We start from the raw sequence: 19,615 nt of genomic DNA, 5'->3' as shown, positions 1-19,615 counted from the left end.
TCAGCAGCATCTGAGACAGCTGATCACTCCCTCCTTTTTTTACACTTTCTAGGACCCTGCAGTCTCTTGATTTTCCTCCCACCTCACTGGCTGTTCCTTCTTGATGTCCTGTGCCATCTTGTCCCCAGCCTCTAACTCTTGGGGTGCCCCAGAGTGCAGTCCTTGGGCCTCTTCTCCATCTATACTCATTCCCTTATCGATTGACCCAGTCTGAAGGCTTAAATACTACCACCTATTCAAACACCATTGACTGCACACTCCCAAGTATTTATCTGCAGCCCAGCACTTCTCCTGAACTCAGGACTCCATCCTCCAGCTCCCTCGCGTCTCTGTGGTGGAGGTCTACTAGCCGCCTCTCCGACTCAGCACGTCAGCTGAGCGCCTGTACCACCTCCACCGCCGGCAGCTTTCTCCATCACATGAGATGGCAACCCTATCCTCCCAGACATTCTTGCCAAAAACTCTGGAGTCATCCTTGACACTGCTCTTTCTGTCACACCTCACAGTTAATTATAAGGAAATCCTCTTGGCTCAGATTGAGATAAATCCAGAATCTGACCACTTCCCAGCACCACTATTACCACCCCGTCCCAGGCATCATCAGCTCCCCCTAGATTACGCTAAGAGCATCTTTTTTTTTTTTTTTTTTTTTTGCTAAGAGCATCTTAACTGGTCTCTCGGCTTCCAATATTCCTGGTGCTCTAGGACTGTTTTCAACACAGCAGCCAGGTGATCCTTTCAAAATGTAAATCTGGTCGTGCCATTTCTCTCCTCAAAACCCTGCACTGGGTCCCCATTTCTCTCGGAGGAAAAGCCAAGGTCCTCGCAACGCCCTGCAGGTCCCCACGTGATCAGGTCCTCCATTCCCCTCCGAGCTCCTCTCCTATCACTGTCCCCCTTCGCATGTTCCAGCCACACCGCCTCCTCAAACATGATCCTTAAACACATCAGACACATGCCCGCCTTAGGGCCCTCACACCGCCTGTTCCCTCTGCCCAGAGCCCCCTTCCCCGCATCCTCATGGCTCATTCCCTCGCCGTCTCACGAGGCCCACTCTGACCCTTCTAAAATCTCAGCCAGCGCCCCGCACTAACTGGATTTTCCTTCCTCTGCTTTCCCCCATTAGGCACGTACCATCTGTGAACACTAACTTTTCCACAGCTTTACGGAGGTATAACTTATATACAATATACATATACCTTTTATATACAACCTACACAGTAACATTCACCCATTCTAAGTATCCAGTTGGACGACGCTGGCACGTCACACCATCCAATTTTCTTATTTTCATCTCTGTTGTTTGTCTCTCTCCGCCCTTAGCATGTAAGGTCCATGAGGTGGCTGGATCTGAGGACCAGGACCGGCCCCGCCTTCTCGCTCAGCCATACCCCTCCCCATTAGTCGGGGAAGAGGGGCCCCTTCCCCGGGAACCAGGAGCACAGCTAAGCAAGAACACAGCTGCCCATCCTGTGTGTCTGCTTGTCTCAACCCATCCACCTACATGATGGGTACCACAAAGTTTACTCCCGCAGCCTCCTTAGGAAGCGACCCCTCCTCCGATGTCTACTTTCCCTCGCCTGCACGGGCAGTGCACACAAGCAGTGCACACTGACTCACCGATACCACATCTGCCTCTACCCTGCGATGCGCACAACTGTTGATTTCAGACCCGTGTTTACACCAGCACTGGCCACACTTACAGCAGATGTGTGGCCACCCTGGGAAAAGGATAATCTCTCTCCATGCATCTATGACTAACCTGGCCACAGATGCAGTCGCTAATCATTCAGCTGTGCTCTCATCGGCTCCTTCCTCACAGAGGTTGTGTGTTACACTGGCAATGGGCAGTGACTGAGCGCAGATTCAGGTCTACACTGGCAGTGGGTACACCCATTGACGGCAGACTCATGTCCACACAGGCAGCAGGCACAATCACGTTCATCTCTTATCAGTGGGCACAAAGACCTGCATCCCCACAGGCCGTGAACGTGGATGGGGAGAGTGGGCACAAGGGCACGAAGTTCCTTTCCAGAGAGGGCCAGACATGGCCTCCCCTCCCAGCAGGCTGCCAGCTAAAGGCTCTCGTTGTGGAATTCAACAGCCCGAGTCCTGCCTAGGGGACAGAACTGGCGTGGGAATGTGGAATTCAAAACCCGCACGTGGGCCCTGGAGTGCGGAATCTGGAATCTGGGGCACATGGCAGGAGATGAGGCCACGTCTATTCCCAGCGCCTTGCGATCACTCAAGGTGAGGAGAGACTCGGGCTGTGTGACTCCCAGCGCTGCCCGCCCCCTCCCCACCCCACTCCCGGGCCTGGCCCAGCCAGCCCAGGCTTAAAAAAGCACCAGGAAATGTCACTCTCTTTTTGAGGCGGTGCGATGGGAGGAGAGGGCCCAGGCAGGTTAGCTGCCGGCCTATTCAAAGGCAAGGAACAGTGACAGAGCCTTCAAGTCCTGAAGCCCGTTTCCTACCCAGGCTGGATGGAATTCCAGCCCCTTCTCGCGGGCGGACGGAGCCCTGTCTAGTGCCAGCCCAGAGGCCCCAGCCTGCCCAACAGCCCAGCCAGGGTTCTGACTGGGGCTGCGTGACTCCTGTGTCTGCCCAAGCCAGGACGGGGCCTGTGGCCTGAGCAGGCTCAGGGACTCAGGGGCTGTGGCTGGACCAGGTACCGTTCACTGTGCTGGGCCGCTGTGCTAGGCTGGCTCAGGGTGGCAGCTCTGGGCCCTGGCCACACATCTGGGAGGTGATGGAGTTAGAAACCGAAACCCAGCTTTGTGTGACTCCAGAACACACGCTCTTAACCACTCTCCTGGCCCCTCAACAAACGCTGATTGAATGAATGCCTGAGTGAATGAATGAAACTTCGTGTTGGTGCCATTTTGGGTTCCTGAGTGTCCGAGGCCATCAGTGTGCATCAGTGTGGGGAGCGTGCGTGTGCAGATGTTTGTGTGTTTGCATGCAGAGCTGTTTTATGGATAGACTCTCCCTCCATTGTTGTCTTGGTCTTGTGTGTACTGGAACTATACTTAGCTGCAGCTGTGACTGTAATGAGCGGTTAGCAGCGCACCAGGCACTCTCATCAGGACCTGGTTTCCCAGGGAGATCGCCGGGGGCCTGTGTGTGTGTGTGTGTGTGTGTGTGTGTGTGTGTGTGTGTGTGTGTGTGTGTGCGCGCGCACGCGCGCGCGCGCGTGCATGGTGGATGGGGGTGGGGTGCAGCCCGCTGCTGGGGAACACTAGAGCGGGGCTTGGGGAGGGGGCCTGGAGTGCTCAGCACTGTGCCTTGTGCAAAGGGAGAGCCTTAGCTCCAGCTGGAAGAGTCTGCTCCCAGCTAGCTCCCAGCTAAGCCACTAGGCCCTGCCAGGCTCAACTCTTGGCCCCCTGTGTCTGTGGGCCCTTGACTGGCCCTTGCTAGGCAATTAGAACGAAAGTCTTGGAGCTCACGTCTAGAGTTTGGGAATTGATGCAAAAAAGCAGTTGGGTGATCGTGGACCTAGTATACCTGAGCAAGGGCCGTCCAGGGCCTCAGGAGGGGCCCCTCCTCAGCCAGGGGGCTGAGCACGTCCTGCCAGAGCCATCGGGGGGCTTGCTTGCCAAGGCTGGGGACCTGAGGAGGAACAGTGGCCTCCCCACCCCGGAACAGACTGAAATCACAGCTATGCTCAGTGCGGCCTGGGGTTCAGAGGCCAATCCCCCACTCACTGCCTGCCCTCCAGTGGCCGCAGGTTGTCTGGAAAACTCCTCCTTGTCACATGGCTCTGCCTGTAACTTCTCTCCAGCCTGTCCTGGGTCTGCTCCATCAGAGCCTCTCACCTTTGAGATTGAGCCAGTCCCTCAGGTCAGTCCCTGCCCCCAGCTCTCAGCTCCCTCACTCCACAAACCATCCTCACATCCAGCAAACCCACACATGGGCTGGGTGGCTCCATCCTGCCTTCCACCCTGAAGTCCTCAGCTTCCAAACCCCGTCCTCTAGGATGTTTTCATTTAGTGACAGGTAGGACTTCCCCTCCTTCCTTGAAGCCAAGAGACTAGAAATTTATCCATCTACCCTCACATCCATCCATTTGTTCACCCATCCGCCAAGCTACCCACCCAGCTGGGTATCCCTTCATACATCCTTCCTCCCATCCATTCATCCGTATCCACCCACGCACCCATCATTTTATCCATTCTTTCATCCACTTGTCCATCACCCATCTGTCCATCCAACTACCTCATTCTTGACCACGGAACCTAAACATAAAAGCACAGGAAGGAACACGAGCACTGCTCTAGCTTACCTTCTTACTTTCCCCAAGAAGACCTGGCCATGTTTCCCTTCCTCAATAAAGCAGGGATAATATCTAATCCTTCTACCTCACAGGGCTGTTGTGAGGTACATTGTTTTAGCAAAGATTTATTGATTCCATATTATGTAACAGGCACTATCATTTCTTAAGGTGGTCCTTGTCCTCTAGGAAGCTGCAGCTGGGTTGGGGAGACATGTCACCCCAATAGGGTAGCGGGGTCAAGGGCAGGAAAAGTCCTCTGGGAGAGCAGCTGTTCAGGAGGGGAATCGGGAAAGGCTCCAGAGGGGAAGCCTGTTCCAAGCTGCCCTTGAAGGACGGCTCCAACTTAGCCATGCAGAGGTGGAAGAAAGGGCATTCTTGGTGGAGCGGACAGAATAAGCCGAGGCAGGAGGCAGGGGAACTAGGGCATATCCTGGGGGAACGGCTGGTGTGCCTGGAGGCCAGGGCTGGGCAGTCTGCAAAGACAGGACGGGTGGGATCTCCTAGGCTAGCACAGCAGGGTCTGCGTAGAGCCATGAAAGCGGAAAGACGCATCACGTCAGTACAAACCACAGTGATTTCTTACTCCAAGGCGTTTACTCAGATCCCCAGACTGCCCGTCAGGGAAAAAATATCTTCTCGGTGACCCCCAGGCCTCGGGAGACACGATTCCTGCCGCCTAGAAGGGAAGCCAGCAGCTGGCATTTCTGATCTTTGTGTCACTAAATATATCATTGGTGACAGCGGCTCGTGCCCCTGACGTTATGGGGCTACCGGACGAGGCTTCCACGGCCTGCCTCCCTGTCTCTGTGGCTCATCCAGGACCTCCTTATATCAGCTCCCCTGGGGAATCTGAACCCAGGACCAGGTTTGATGTGCCCCAGGCAGTCAGCTCCAACACCTGCTAAGTGCCTCCCACGTACTAGGCTCTGTGCTGGGGCTCTGCCCCTCTGGGACTCTTCCCCATTTCACAGGAGGAAATGGCTCAGCCAGATGCCACCTGCCCGAGCCCACCCTGAGGCAGGGGCACCAAAACCCTGGCCTGGCCATGTGCTCTCGCCTCTACCCTGTCCCCTCCTCACGTTCCCCCTGCCCTTGGGATCTGGTCTCCTCCCACATACAGCCTTGTTCTGAACCATATTTTCTCTCTCACAAACTACCCTTCTGCCTCTGGTCTGAGTGGATTCTCCCAGCATCCCTGAGAAGCAGGTGATGCCCTTATGTACGCGTTGTAGATGAGGGTGCTAAGACCCAGAAGGACAAGGGCCATGCTCCAGGGGTGTGGGCTGGTCAGGGGCCAAGTTAGGAGCGTCCATGGCAACACGAGGAGAAACACACTGCCCCGGGGCTGGCCCTTAGCAGATGACAGCCACATGCGCTTCCAAGAGCCCTGCCCTCGGCCCAGGGCGCTGGCTGCCTCCAGGTGACCCAGCGGGTGACCGTGTTCCTCTCAGCGGCTCAGAGAGCCCCTGAGGTTGAACATAAAACATTAAGTGCTAAGATGGTGGCTCTGGCGGGAGGCTTGGTCTGACATACGTTCAGTCCTGCCCTGGTGACAAGGCCCAAGGGAGTCCCACTTCCCCGCTCTACCACCCGCATGGGCAGAGAAGGGCCCCGGGGAACCACCGAAGCCTCCCCCCACCGTTACGGCGACCGTCTTCAGAGCCGTCAGGTCCCCGTTCTCAGAACCCCCCGGGCGGGTGAGGCCAGCGTCTGCAGAGCACCCTTTGCAGCCGAGGTGGCCGAGGCCTACGAGGTCACAGGGCTCACGGCCGGCGGAGCCAGGTTTGGACCCTGGCAGTCGGAGCCCCGCAGTCTGGCTCCAGTCTGGCCCGTCACCACCACACTAACCATGTCTCTCGGCGCACCCGGAGCGAGGGCTCTGCCACCGGAAAGTGCCGACAGGACCCTTGCCTGGAAGGGCCCCTCACCACTGGCCCCCTCCAGTCTCCCTCCAGCCCCACACCCCCTCAGAGAGCAGCTCACCCCAGCCTGGTGGCAGCCCTGTGTGGCCCCAGCGTCTCCCCCTGGGCACAGCTGGCCTTTAGGAAGAGGAGGACGGAGGCCCTGGATTGTGGTGAGGCAGGAGCCCTTCCCTGAGGCCCGGCTCCCTGGAGGTCCAGACTGTGCAGCCCCTGTGGCCATGAGAGGGGAGGGGACGGCAGTGCAGGCGTGAGCGCGGCTGAGAGCTGGGAGGGTACACACAGGCGGTGCCCACTGTCGGGGGCCCGAGGGGGCTGTGGGGAGCTCTGCTCTTTCTGACCTCCCGCCGTTGCCTGGCTCTCCGAGCCCAGCCCAGGACGCTGGCTTCCCTCTGTGCTCGAGCCCCAGGCACACGCCCGCTCAGGACTTTTGTATGTCCTGCTCGCCCTGCTCGCCAGATGCCACATGTCTCCTTCCCTCTCCGCCTGCAATTCTTTGCTGAAATGTCACCTGCTCAGGGAGGCTTTCCCTGCCACATGAGTTAAGTTGCCACCTCCGGCACTTCCTGTGTCTTCCCTCCACTTTCTATCTCCAAAGCTGTCCTCACCATCTGACACAGGGTATAGTCCATGTATCCATTTGTTTCTTTTTATTCTCCCTGCGTGAGAATGTAAGTTTCTTGAGGACAGGGATTTTTGACTGTTTCATTCTTTGCTCTACTGCCAGCTTCTAGAGCAGTGCCAGCAACCTAGTAAGTAGGTGCTCAATAAATATTTGTGAAATGAATGAATGAGGGCTAACAGCAGCCCCTGACAGGGGAACTACATAGACTGTCTTTATGTGGATAGTAGGGGTATAGGGAGAGCAGTCCCTTCCTGCACTGTGGATGGGGAAGGAAGGAAGTGGTGGGCGGGCGCATCACAGGCAGTGGGCCAGGGGCTCACAGGCAGGAGCCAAAGTAGAGCAGGAATAGGGTCGCCAGGCTGGCAGGGGAAGGGTCTGAGTTGAGCCAGGGTGGAAGGGGCGTCCGAGGCCCTGCACAGGCTTGAGTGAGTTTCCTCTGGCTGCTGTGGCCCAGTCCGAAGCAGCATCAGAGCCTGGGCCCAGTGAGGCTGGCTCCTGAGGCCCCCTGAGCTCAGCTGTGTGGGGCTGCCCCAGCTACCATTAGCTTATCCCCACCCAGCCTGGCGTTGGTCTGGCGGGGCAGCCCAGCCTCAGAACGGCTACTGTCCAGTGGCGCCAGCAGGAGCCCCAGGCCTTAGCCCCCAGGCTCCTGGGGTCTGCCTGGCCCCCGCTGCCACTGCTGCCTGTGCCTGAGCATCCCCTGTAAAGAGGAGACATTTCAGCGCCCTGAGCTGTGATGCATGGCTCTTGTCCACCAGCCCCACCACACGGGCACACTTGTCAGCATCTCAGGTCCCCGGGCTTGGCTCCCGATCAGAGCCTGATGTCAATGGCCCTCCCTCCTCCCCCCGCAGGTGGAAGTTCCATCATCCATCGCTCTCATTCCCCTGACACCTGGTGAGGGAGGCCGAGTGGCCCAAGACAACAGATGGGGTGACTGAGCCCTCTGAAGAGGGCTATGACCCGCCCATGACACACAGCAGACTCGTGGCAGGACCAAGAGAGAACCCAGGCCTGCCTTCCAGGATGACCACTGAAATCTGGTCCCTGGGAGACAGATTCTGGAAGAAGTGGCCCCCGGGGCCAAGTAGGTGAGGGGATCCCTAGAGAGGTATTTGAAGGGAGAGTCAGTTGCTGAAGAAAGGAAGCAGGTGGTGAACAGGTGAGGGCTTGGCTCTTCTAAAGCCAAGCGCTGTTAAAAAGACAATAATGGAACCCACGATAATTAAGCACTTATGGTTCGGGTTCTGGGCTAAGTGCTTAACACATTCAATCCTCCCAACTTCCCTGTGAGTCAGGTGCTATTAATATCCCTCTCTTGAGGCACAGACAGGTTAGGGAACTTGTCCAAGGTCACACAGCTGGGAAGTGGAAGTGGGGCCGGGATTCCAATGCAGGCCTCCTGGCTCGAGAGGCCATACATACTCTTAGGAGATAATGGGGCTCCAGGGCATGTTGCCAACATCAGGTAGCCAGGAAGTGGGGACCGGCGCTGAAGCTCATGCACTTTCTACTGAGCACATGACTGAGGCTTTAAGCAGGGGGATTTGGGACAAAAAGCATCCTAGGCCTTTGAGGGGAAGAGTCTATATTGAAAACCACTAACTAATGCCTAGAACTTCCCACAAACACAGCTGACAGAGGAAAGGGAACAATGATAGGGGAAAGGGGAGGGAAGGAGGTGGACGGAGAAGGAGTTGGGGAGGGAGAGGGAGAGGGAGGAAAAGAACCTGGCTGGCCTTCAGGAGAAACAGAGTCCCAAGGGAAGTCAGACGTGGGCATTAGGCTGGACCAAGTGTACCTGGGAACTCGGTGTCCCTGCAACGTCACCATCCTAAGAGCTGTGCGTCCTGGTTTTCGGAAATAGTTTCTCAGCCTCTGAGCTCTGGTTGTGGGTAGTGGTTGGGTCGATGCAGAGTGAAGCAGGAGTTTGGAGAGATGGAAGGGCCAGGACGTGAAGAGCCTCATCTGGCCCTGGGTGGTGACAGCAGCAAGTGGGACACTGCCCTGACTGCGGTTTGCCCCCCACGTCCTGATGAGAGCACTACAGCTCTCCTATCACTGCCTCAGCCTCTGCCTCTCCATCACTGCTCCAGGCTTGGGGGGATGGAGGAATTGTGTTCCCAGGTGAGGCAAAGAAGGGTAGGACAGCCAGGAACAGGCTCAAAGGCGTCATGCCGATGTCTGACCTAGGCCTTGAACTCTGGCCTCCTTATCCATTCTCTCAGTGATTACGTATTTAGCATCCGCTATGTGCCCGGCCCTGTTCTAGGTGCCAAGCACAGAACAACGGGTAAAAGAGACAGAAGTCCCTGCCCTCTTGGAGCTTATATTCTAGTGAGGGAAAGAGACAATAAACAAGGTAAGTGAGTAGAATATGGTTCGATGGTGTTAAACGCCAAGGAGAAAACGGGAAAGCACAAAATGCGGGAAGGGAATGCAAGGGTGCAGTCCGAGAGGAAGACATCAGAGTCCAGGCCTGAAGGAGGCGAGGGAGAAAATAGTGAGGGGAAAGGCTCCAGGTGGAAAGCAGGGCAAGAGGACAGGTCCTGAGGCAGAAGCAGAAGCACGGTGCCGGCGGAAAACCAAGGAGGCCAGACGAGCTGAGTAGGAGAGCGGCAGGAGAGCAGGGGGGGGAGGTGGGGTGCGGGCAGCTCGTGCGGAGCCTTATAACCCTCGCAGGGACCGGGGCTTCTCCCCCCGTGAGACCAGAAGTCAGAACGAGCAGAGCCCAGCGGTGGCCAGATCTGACGAGTGTTTTACCAGGAGGGCCCTGGCTACCCTGTGCAGAAGGCGTGGGCAAGGGCAGAAGCAGGGGGGACGGTTCACAGTGATCCAGGGGAGAGAAGATGGCGGCTTCAGCCAGGAAGGTAGCAGTGGAGGTGATGTGGGTCTGGGAGACCACAGGATTTGCTGATGCGTGAGAAAAAGAGCGGAATCAAGGACGGTGTCGAGGTTTTTGGTCTGAGCACCCAGATGGATGCGGCTGTCATTTACTGAGCTGGGGCATCACCCCCCCAGGCACATCGCCCTGATGTCAATGTCTTGGGCCTGAGGAAAGATCAATGTCTTGACCCGTGAAGCTCTGTCAGCCCGCACGCGCCCATCCAGGCCCGTGTCCTGATACTTCCCCTCCACTGGGAACCGTTTCCTGCCTCAGCACTTCTCAGAATCTGATGTGCGTATGATTCATCTGGGGATCTTGTTAAAATGCAGATTCTGAATCAGTAGATCTGGGGGTGGGGGCCCGGGGCCTGAAACTCTTCATTTCTAACAAGTGCCCAGGTGACGGGGATGCTGTTGGTCAGAGGACCACACTGAGTAGCAAGAGCCCCCACGTCCCAGACCCCACGGCAGGTCCTCCCCCTCTGAGTAGCAGCTTCTCCGGGGAGTGGAGTAAGCATCCTGACCACCTCCTCCCAGATCTAAGAGTCAAATTCTCCAGGGACAGAGCCCAGGAGCCTGACCTTTTGAAGCATCCGAGGTAAACTGAGAGTCACCCATGGGTGGGAGTCCTCCAGCAAACACCCCTGCAGCCCCCATAGCAACTATTACAAACACCCCTACCCCAGCCCCGGCCCATCCAGCACAGCAACAGCTCACTGCCCCCCTCTCTGCAGCGCCCCTACACCAGTGGAGCTGGACCCCACACTCTGCTCCAGCCCCTACTGCCTGGCATAGCCTCTCGTCTCTGAGTGCACCTTTCTGCAGCTCCTGGAGGGCAGCCAGCCAAGAGAAGGGCCTGGAGAAGAGGGCGGCAGGTGCCACCCCCTGGGCCTGAGCAAGCACACTGGAAAGAGGTGGCACCCCCGGGGCTGTGCCACGAGAGGGCTGGATGAGTCTACACGCCTGATGGCTCACAGGGGCCCCGCGTCCGTGGCGACCCCCGGCAGGACGGGCTTACTATGCCTTAAATGAAGGAATGAGAGCAGGCCTGAATGAATGTCGGAGGAAGCTTCTGAGACCCCCATCCCTGGGCTCCTGCCCACTTGGTACCGGGAGAGCTCGCATGCGCCCTGGAGAGGATGTGGAAGGAGAAATAGGGAAGGCCTAACCTGGCTCCCACAGTGCCTCCGGGAAGCTGAAGCCTGGAATTCTTAAACTCCTGGAGTGTCAGACTGGAGAAGGGACTTGGTGGTCATTTAGAAGGTCCTCTGTCTTTCACAGGGAGAGGAACTGCAGCCTGAAGGGGCGATGGAACTTGCCTACGGAAGCCTGGTTGGCTTAATGGCCTGGGTACAGATCTTGCTCTGGTGTAGTTGCCTGATACCTACGACTGGGGTCTTGTCTGTGGCCTCATCTCTCCATGTCCCTGGGTGGGTGCTAAGCCTGAGGGCCTGCCTGTCCCCAGCCACAGGCCCCCAGAGCTGACCCACTGACCGCCAGCTGGAATCATGCAAGCCTGGGGACTTCCTGTCCAACCCAGACCCCTCACTCCCAGAGGAGGTCAGTGAGGGCAGGAGCAGCCAGGCCAAGCCTTAGGGACCTCGGGGGATGGGCTTCCATGTTCAGCAAAAACTAGAAAGGACGCTGAGGGAATGGATGAGCCAAAAGCTAGAGGCTGGAATGAGGGCTGAAGATGAGGAGGCCAGCGGGGAGCCCGGCAGAAGGGAGCAGCGGGACGCACGGCCGGCTTCCAGAGCAGAAGGCCTTGAATGCCGAGCTGAGGAGCCAGCATGCTCACCATACGTCACCTCTTGCCTGTTAACTTCTGAGCCTCCCGAGCCCCCTGCTGTTTGCCTGCACGGCTGGTGGGGGCAGTAGAGGCCCCTTCCGAAAACCCTCTTCTTGGGGGCTCCCAGAGCACCCTCTTACCCCACCAGGCTGGACCCTCACCTGCCATGGTTCAGGGGCTAGAACTCTCTGAGCAGGATTCCCAGACAGGTTTTTGGGAAAGAGTGTTTGGTGAGGGAGGACGGGACCCAGAAGGAAAGCCGAGTCTGAGCCACAGTAAGCCACACACCCCAGCATCCCTGCAACAGTGACAGGAGGCAGTACTGACCAGTGGTTATGGACAGAACTCCGGGGTCAGGCAGACCCACAGTTGAATGCCGCTCCACCACTCGTGAGCTGAGTGACCTTGGAAACGTTACTTAACCTCTCTGAGCCTCAGCAGCCTCATCTGTGGCATTGGTGTGATAATAATGATACAGTTCCATGGGAGTTTGTATGAGAATTAAATGAGAACATGTACATCAAACCCTTAAGGCTGTCTGACACATAGTAAGTGCTTCAGTAAACAGCGGCCATTAGTACTGTGACTCATGAAAGGAAGGGGCTTCTGGAAAATCCTGCTTGGGGGATGATAACAGGATTTGGACCAAGTCTGGGTTGAATGGCTGAGGGAGGTCTTGACCAGCTGTACTGGGCCCTGGGAGGGGAGTGGGGAAGGGAGGTGGGAGGGCAGGTAACTGCAGATTCTCCCTCACTCAAGGGAGGAAATCAGAGGTGTAAGTAAGGAGAACAGTGTGCCCAGGTAGGATTTGATATTCTTTTAAAACAGAGCCCAAAGAAATGCAAACGGCCAGGTCCTGGGCCAAGAGGCTTGGGGTGTGAGTTCAAGCCTCGCTGATGGGCTGTGTGGTCTTAGGCAAGTGTCTTCCCCGCTCTGAGCCTCTTCCTCCTCCACCGGACGAGGGCAGTGGCTAGAGGTGGCCTGGGAGTACCCAACAGTCCTGTGCATGTGAAAGGTGGTCCCTCCCACACAAGTGGTTCCCCTGAACTAGGATCAGGCATCTAACTGTCCCTGGAGCCTCTCAGGCCCCCCTTTCCCTGGAGCCTGCACCCAGGGATGGGACGCTCAGGCCAGGGGTGTGGCCAGGCTGGCCCGGGGGCTGATGGGAGACAGCAGCTTGACCTTTTGGTCCAGAGCAAATACACTGGTCATGAGACTGCTCAGAATAGCCATATAACTATGTTCAGCTGCACTGGGCGGCCCCGAGATCCCTGGTCCAGGCAATGGGCCCTGGAAAGAGCCCCCACCAGCCCCCCTCCCCCACCTCTGAGGAAACACGCCTCCCTCTCTGGGAGGCTCAAGCCAATCTCCTCCAAAGCTCTGGCAGATGTCAGCACGCCCAGAGTTAGGGAGCACAGATTCCTGCCCCCAGAGAACCAGACTCCAGACACTCCCTGAGGTGTCATAAGGTGGATGGGGTTCCCAGCCACGGAGCCAGGAGTTAGAGACATGGGTTTCTGAACCAGTCCCCAAGCAACGTGTTCACATGTGACCTTGGATAAAGCACTCCTCATCCAGTTGAGGTGGATGGGCCTCAACCTCCTCATGTGTCATAATAATACCTCCTATTATACTGAGTATGTAAGAAGCTTAGACTCCGGAGTGGAAGACAAACTGGACCAAGCAAGGCTGCTAATGAACATTTTATTACAAACTAGATCACTTCTCTGAAGGGAAGGACTCTGGTTCTGGACCCAGCCTGTGGGGTCCAGGAAGGCATTGCCAGGGAACTGATGTTTGAGGTGGGATGTCAAGGATAAAGAGGGGCAAACCAGGAGGAAAGAGTGCTGCAGGCCCTGAGGCTGGGAGACCCGGCATGTGCAAGAAGCTGAAAAGAGGCCAGGATGACTGGAGCTCAGTGAGTGATGGAGAGAGCCAGGCCAGAGGAGCCTAGAGAGGCAGGCAGGGCCTGAGGGCTACATTATGGGCCGGGGAAGCACCAAAGGGTTTTAAGCAGGTAAGGAGGTGAGCTGACAGATCTGTGAATTGAAGAGCCCTCTGTGGTTGCCAAGTGGAGGATGAAATGGAAGGCCCAGGGGCTGGAGCTGGGAGAGCAGTCAGGAAGCTGCAGGAGAGGTGGGCCTGAGGGACACAGTGGTGGCTGGAACCAGGACAGTGGACATGGAGACAGAGGGCAAAGGATGGAGTCTAGAGAGAGTCATGAAGTAAAAGGATAATCCAACCAAAAGGAGTAATAACAGCAGCCAACGTTTATTGACCTCTTACTGCATGCCAGGCCCTGCGGCTTGGGGCACTGCGCCAAGATGCAGATAACTCAGTTACTCTTGCCATCAACCCTCCGGAACACGTTCTATCATTATGCCCATTTTAGAGGCGAAGAGGCTGAAAGATTCTGACTAGAAGACACTTGGTTTGTGATTTTCATTACTGGGAGGGGAGCTGGTGGGGGGCTGGAGTACCATTCAAAGACACGAGGACACCTGTGAAAGCATCGTGGGAAGGAGAAAAACACTGAATGGGGGACACACTGTGGTGGGGAGCACTTGGGGTGGCAGGAGGGGAACACACCCAGCCCTTCTCCACTGCTCATGCGTCTCCTTCACGTGTTACCATGACTCCAGGTGGGGCCCTGACCTGGGGGAGTGGGCTCTGAGGTGGGGGACAAGATGCTTAGGAAGTTCCTGATAGCTTCTCTGTCCCCATTCCCTCTGTACGCCAAGCCAGGCCAAGAGCCCAGTGTCAGACGGGACCCAAGGGACACCCAGAAGTCTCTGGCTGGGCTCTGCATCCCAGCTTCTGGGTGAGATTCCTTCCCAGGGATTTGAGGAGGGAGAGGACTACATCAGTCCCAAAAAGGTGAGGACAAGGCAGAGAGACGGAGACCTGGCATCAGAGGAGAGCTGAGCAATGGGGTAGTAGAGGAGGGGCTTCCCAAGCGTGCGGCCATTGCCTCTTCTTTGTCATTAGAAAGTCAAGGGACTTTGGGGGACAGATATCAACACACACACACACACACACACACACACACAAGATACTCTCTGGCCTGCAGCGCAGGGACTGCCATTGGTGGTGTGTGACCTGACACAACAATGTTCCTGATGACAACATGAAAATCATAGATAAAAGCCAAGAGCCTCAGACCCGTGCTGGTCCCCGGGGAAGACAGGAGGGCAGGTTTCAAGCCGGGGCTGCCCCAGCACAGCCCTGCCTGCTCCCGTATCTCCACAGCTTTGCGTGTAGCACTGCCGTTCCCTGCCCTCGCCTGGCTAATTCCTACTTGCCCCTCAAAGCTGGTCCCAGTGCCACCTCCCCTGGGGGTAGTTCTCCCTCGCATAGTCCCAGGAAGCCCCTTCAAGCCCTTGCCGCAAAGCGTCATCATCATCCTTTGCTTCTGTGTCTGGGACAGCACCCCTCACCCCAGAAGACAAGCTGGGCTATCCTGTCCCGGCTCACCTCCTCACCCCTTACCCCCTTGGGCTGGGGGCCCAGGAAACCTGAGGAGAGAGGGGCCAGGGAACCCGCGGCTCCAGCTAGTACAGTCACTCCCGAAGCGCTCAGATGGGACCTTCCACCCCAGCCAAGTAGCCCCTATCTCCCAGGGCCACCGCTAAGGCCTGCAGAGGGGTGGCCTCACTGCCTGGCCTGTGCACCAACAACTGACCTGAGCTAGAGCAGTATTTGCACTGAGGATGGGGAATGGGGTGCAAAACCGCTCCCTAAGGCAGCTCAGGAGTCCCAGGAGATGGAGGCAGCAGGCAGGAGGCTGGTCTGGAGTTTCGTCTTCCTCAAGGCACACACACCCAGGCGATGCAGGGCCTTCTCACATACGAGCACACACAGCCACACTGACACCAGGTTCTCACACACAGCTTCCGTCTCACACACCCCTCACTACACACGGTCCCTGTCACACATTGGGCCCTCACCCCACACAGCCTCACACACAGATGGGCTCGTGCACACAGCCTCACATGCAAGGCCTCACAGTGTCATGCCTGCCACACACAGAAATACACTCGCCTCAAGTCTCTTACACACTCCGAGAATCTCTCTCTCTCCCTCTCACACAAACACACACACAGCATCTCTCTTACACATACAGTCTCTCTCTCTCATATACGCACTCTCTCCCACGCAGTCTCATTCTCACACACGAAGTCCATCTCTCAAAACACACAGAATCTGTCTCCCTCACATTCACACAGAATTTCTCTGATACAGAGACTCACGGAATCTCTCTCACATAGTCTCAACACACACACACAAACACACACACACACTCCCAGAGTCTCACTCATACGGTCTTTCTCACACGCATGAAGAACCTCTCACGCCCACACAGAATCTCTCTTACACAGATTCTCACACATACAGCTTTTCTTTCATGCACATCTACAGTGTCACACACAGGATTCCGGTCTCGAATCCAGAATAAACATTAAAATCCCCACCCACAAATCCGAGGCGGCTTGGGGGCCGCGTGGGGAGGGGTAAACAAAGGTGACGGCAGTGGCGGAGCAGCGATGGAGGGGGCAGGGCGGGCGGGCAGCCGGCTGGGCTCTGCGCAGATGCGCTGCAGAGAGGCAGCGCAATGCAGCTAGGCCAGCCGGGCGTGCAGCGGGAAGCCTGGGTTCTAATCCAGGCTCTGCCCTCAGTTCCTGCATGCCCTTGGGCAGGCCCCGGTGTCCTCATCTGTCACCCAAGGGAGCTAGAACAGCCCTGTGTGCCTACGGGGGAAGGAAGGTGGCACAGATAGGCTGTGGGACGACACTTTCCAACCCACCTCCACCCCCCAACCTACTGCCCAGCTTCTCCCTCAGAATCTGCTCTTCAGTGGACACTGGAGAGAGCCAGGACTTTTCTGTAAGGTTTTGTACACCAACAAGGCCCCATTTATCCAACCCATTTATCTGCATGGGGCGACGGCCACCCCAAAGCAGAGGAACGGCCAGTGGGAGGAGAGGGACAGGTCAGAGGGCTGGAACGTGCCCCACGTGACCCCTGCCTATCCTGAAGCTCAGGGGCACAGGCCAGAGCCCTAAAGCTGAGCCCAAGGAGAGGGGTGGGGGGACCCAGCCTCTTGCTGGGGAGCCCGAAAGCTGAGAGGACCCTATGGAAGTTGGGCCTACTCTGCTTCTGGGGCCAAAGGGGTGGTGGTCACGGTGAGATGCTGTCCGAGGTCAAATGCAGGCTGAATGGGCAGCTGCTCTAACCCAGGCCTCTGCCCCGCATGCCCCCCCGCCCCACATGTGCCAGTTCAACCTCCCAGTCCCCTTCCTCCTGCCCCTCCCCACAGCTCAGCCATAGCCTCCAGTTACATAATCCCCTGGCTCTGGTGGCCTCTGTCAGGAGAGGGGAGGGGAGGGGAGACCCCCGAGCGTCTCAGTCCACTCTGGAGATGGCAGGGAGCTGGGGGCCAGCGCGATGGAGGATGGGGTCCCAGGAGATTTGGGTTCCAATCCTGCTTGGCCTCTAACTCCCCAGGTGACCTTGGGCAGGGTCCTCAAAACAGGGGGTTTAACTCCCTCCCTATTACTGTGCTCCCCCAAACACACACACATGCACATCTGAGCTAAGGTTTAATATATAAGACCTGCTGCCCCCTCCCTCAGATGCTAAAACATTGAGTGTTTTATCTCAGTAACACATCCACCAGGCCTGTGCCTACACACAGCCTTTCTCTGCCATGGACACTTCAGTGCCCACCCTCCAGTCCCCTTTGCCCACTGGAGTCAGCTGGGCAGACACTCCTGCCCCCTCCCCTGCCCGAACCTCCATCCCTGGGCTCCCGGGGGCAGGAGGCATGGGATGTGGAGCAGTGGAGGAGAGTGGGGCAGCAGAGGCAGTGTTTGGACTGGTAGGGGGTTGGTGGGTAGCTCACACACGGGGGAGAGGCTCTGCTTTAAATCCCAACTCTGACCCCTCCCCTCATGCCACAGCCTTGGTTCAGGCCTCTGAGAACAGAGCCCAGCAAAAGCAAGACGTGTCTTCCAGCGTAGATGGCTTCCAGCGTAGATGGCTGCTACTGGTGTCTCCCTTTGGGGCTCAGTTAAAGCAGCAAGGACCCTTAGAATTTACCAGACCCCCTCTCCCATTTTATAGTTGAGGAAAGTGGTCAGAGAGGCCATCTGAGGGGCCAAGGTCGGCAGCAGGGTGCCCTTTCTCCCTGGCAACAAGCTGCTGTCACTAAAGGGGAGTGGCTGATGAAGACACACCCACCTCTCACAAAACTTGTCCTCGCAGATCCCCCCGTAGACCTCTTCTCTGCCCCAGCAGGTCCGAGAGGAAGCATAGGCAGAAGCCCAGTGGCCCCCGCAAGCACCCTCTCCTTTGACAAGGCAGAAGGTCAGGCTCTGTTCCCAGGAGCAGATCTCAGAGGGATCACAGCCCCCTCCCCAACTAGCTACCAATTAATTAGCCATAAACGTTCCCCCTTGGCCATCTCCCCATGGCCTGAAGCTGCTCCCTGGGGAGGGGTGGTCTCTCTCAGGCAGCAGACCAGGTCTCAAGCCCTCTTCTGTGGGCCCTGGCTGGTTCCAGGTGGCCCTTAGCTGGGAAAGAGGAAGGGCTCTAGCTTCCCTGCCCACACCAACATCTAAAGGACAGTTCACACTTTCACCCTGTACACCTGCAGAGACGCAAATATGCACACACAGGCACTCCTGCACACTCAAACATACACACATGCTCACTCATTCCCACTACATACCTTACCCACCCAAATATACACCGCCACACTTACATAAATATACACACACAATCTACTCATACACACAAACACACCCATTCATACTCACCCATACACATTAAATTTGTAATACAGACACAGACTTTACATATGTACAAAGCTAGTCACCCTTCAGGAGAGTCACTCTGTCGCTTACACGCGCGCACAAACACCCCCCTTTCACTTCTGACTCCCTAGGCACCAGTTTTCGAATCCACCCCTGCCCTCGGGAGGCAGAGGACCTTGACTTCCCCGCCCCGCTCTTCAGATGGGTAGGTTGTCACTTACCCGCGCGTAGCGGGATGAGTAGGGGTCCTCGAAGAGCGCCCAGATGCGCGGCTGCCAGCGGCGCCAGAAGCCGCCGGGCCGGCCGTCCGGGGAGTCGCTGAGTGCCAGGCGCTTGGTCATCTCCAACTCGTCCTCGCCGTCGCCTGAGTCGCCGGGGCCGTCGGCGTCCGCGTCGTCGGCGCTGTTGTCCAGGGGCGCGCCGCCGAAGCTGTCCAGCGCCTCCTCGGCGTCGCGGTGCTGGCGGTACGTCATCCAGCAGCAGGGCTCCACGTCGGTCTCGTCGATGCCCCAGAAGGCCAGCTCCTCCTCGTAGAGTGGCCCGCACACGTCGGCAGGGCAGTGCAGTTTGCCAGTGCGGTAGTAGTTCAGGATGTGCGCGAAGACGCCCGGGTGGCGGTCGAAAAAGAACTCGTCGGCGCGCGGGTCATAATCGAAGTGGCTGTGGGCGTCGGGCTCTGCCAGCCAGGCGAGCCGCGTGCCGGGCAGCGTGCGCAGCGTCGAGCGGTACGTCTGGTGGCGCGTGCCGCCCACGTTGATCACGATGCGCTCGCTTTCGTCCCCTTGGCCCATCGCGGCGCCTCCTTAGGCATGGCGCGGCCCAGCGACACCCATGGGAGCGGCCGCCAGGGGGAGTTGGCGCCGGGGAGGGGGGCGCGCGACCTCCTCCCCCCTCCCCCCAGCCGTCGGGGGGACAGAGGACCTCGGCTCTGGCTACCCCCAGAGCGACTCAAGCCCCTCAGGGCGCTTTCTGTCGGGTGCTGGTCCAAGGGCGTGTGCGCGGGATCCCCAGGGTCTCTAGGCGCCAGATGTGGGAGGGAGCTGGTCCGGCTGCGGAGGAGGCAGAGGAGGAAAGAAGGGAGGGAGAGAGGGAGGAGGAAGGGAGGAAGGGGGCGGCGGCGCTCAGCGGCGAGCCCCAGGAGGAGGGAAAAGAGGGTGGGGGGGCCGGGCTCCCGTCCCCATCTCAGCGGGAAAATGGAGAAATCGACACAAAGCTTTTGGGGGGAAGGTCAGCTGCTTCCAGGGCCGGTCAAAGACCAGCCCCTGGAAGGGGGAGGGGAGGGGAGGAGAAGGAATCTGGAAATTCGCG

The 19,615-nt window shown here is 57.6% G+C and overlaps 1 protein-coding gene across 1 annotated transcript in view; it reads right to left on the bottom strand.

The window, feature by feature from the left end:
- KCNC1 (potassium voltage-gated channel subfamily C member 1) overlaps positions 1-19,098 on the bottom strand; it is a 42,103-nt gene extending 23,005 nt beyond the window's left edge. Inside the window, exon 1 of the mRNA XM_060017336.1 lies at positions 18,529-19,098. Coding sequence (XP_059873319.1) covers positions 18,529-19,098 — 570 coding nt within the window. The remainder of the gene's footprint in view (positions 1-18,528) is intronic.
- Positions 19,099-19,615: the final 517 nt, after the last annotated feature.

This window comes from Delphinus delphis, chromosome 8 (assembly GCF_949987515.2).
Source record: "Delphinus delphis chromosome 8, mDelDel1.2, whole genome shotgun sequence".
NCBI classification, from domain to species: domain Eukaryota; kingdom Metazoa; phylum Chordata; class Mammalia; order Artiodactyla; family Delphinidae; genus Delphinus; species Delphinus delphis.
The sequence above is the reverse complement of the archived record's forward strand: the minus strand, read 5'-3'. Positions and strand labels throughout refer to the sequence as shown.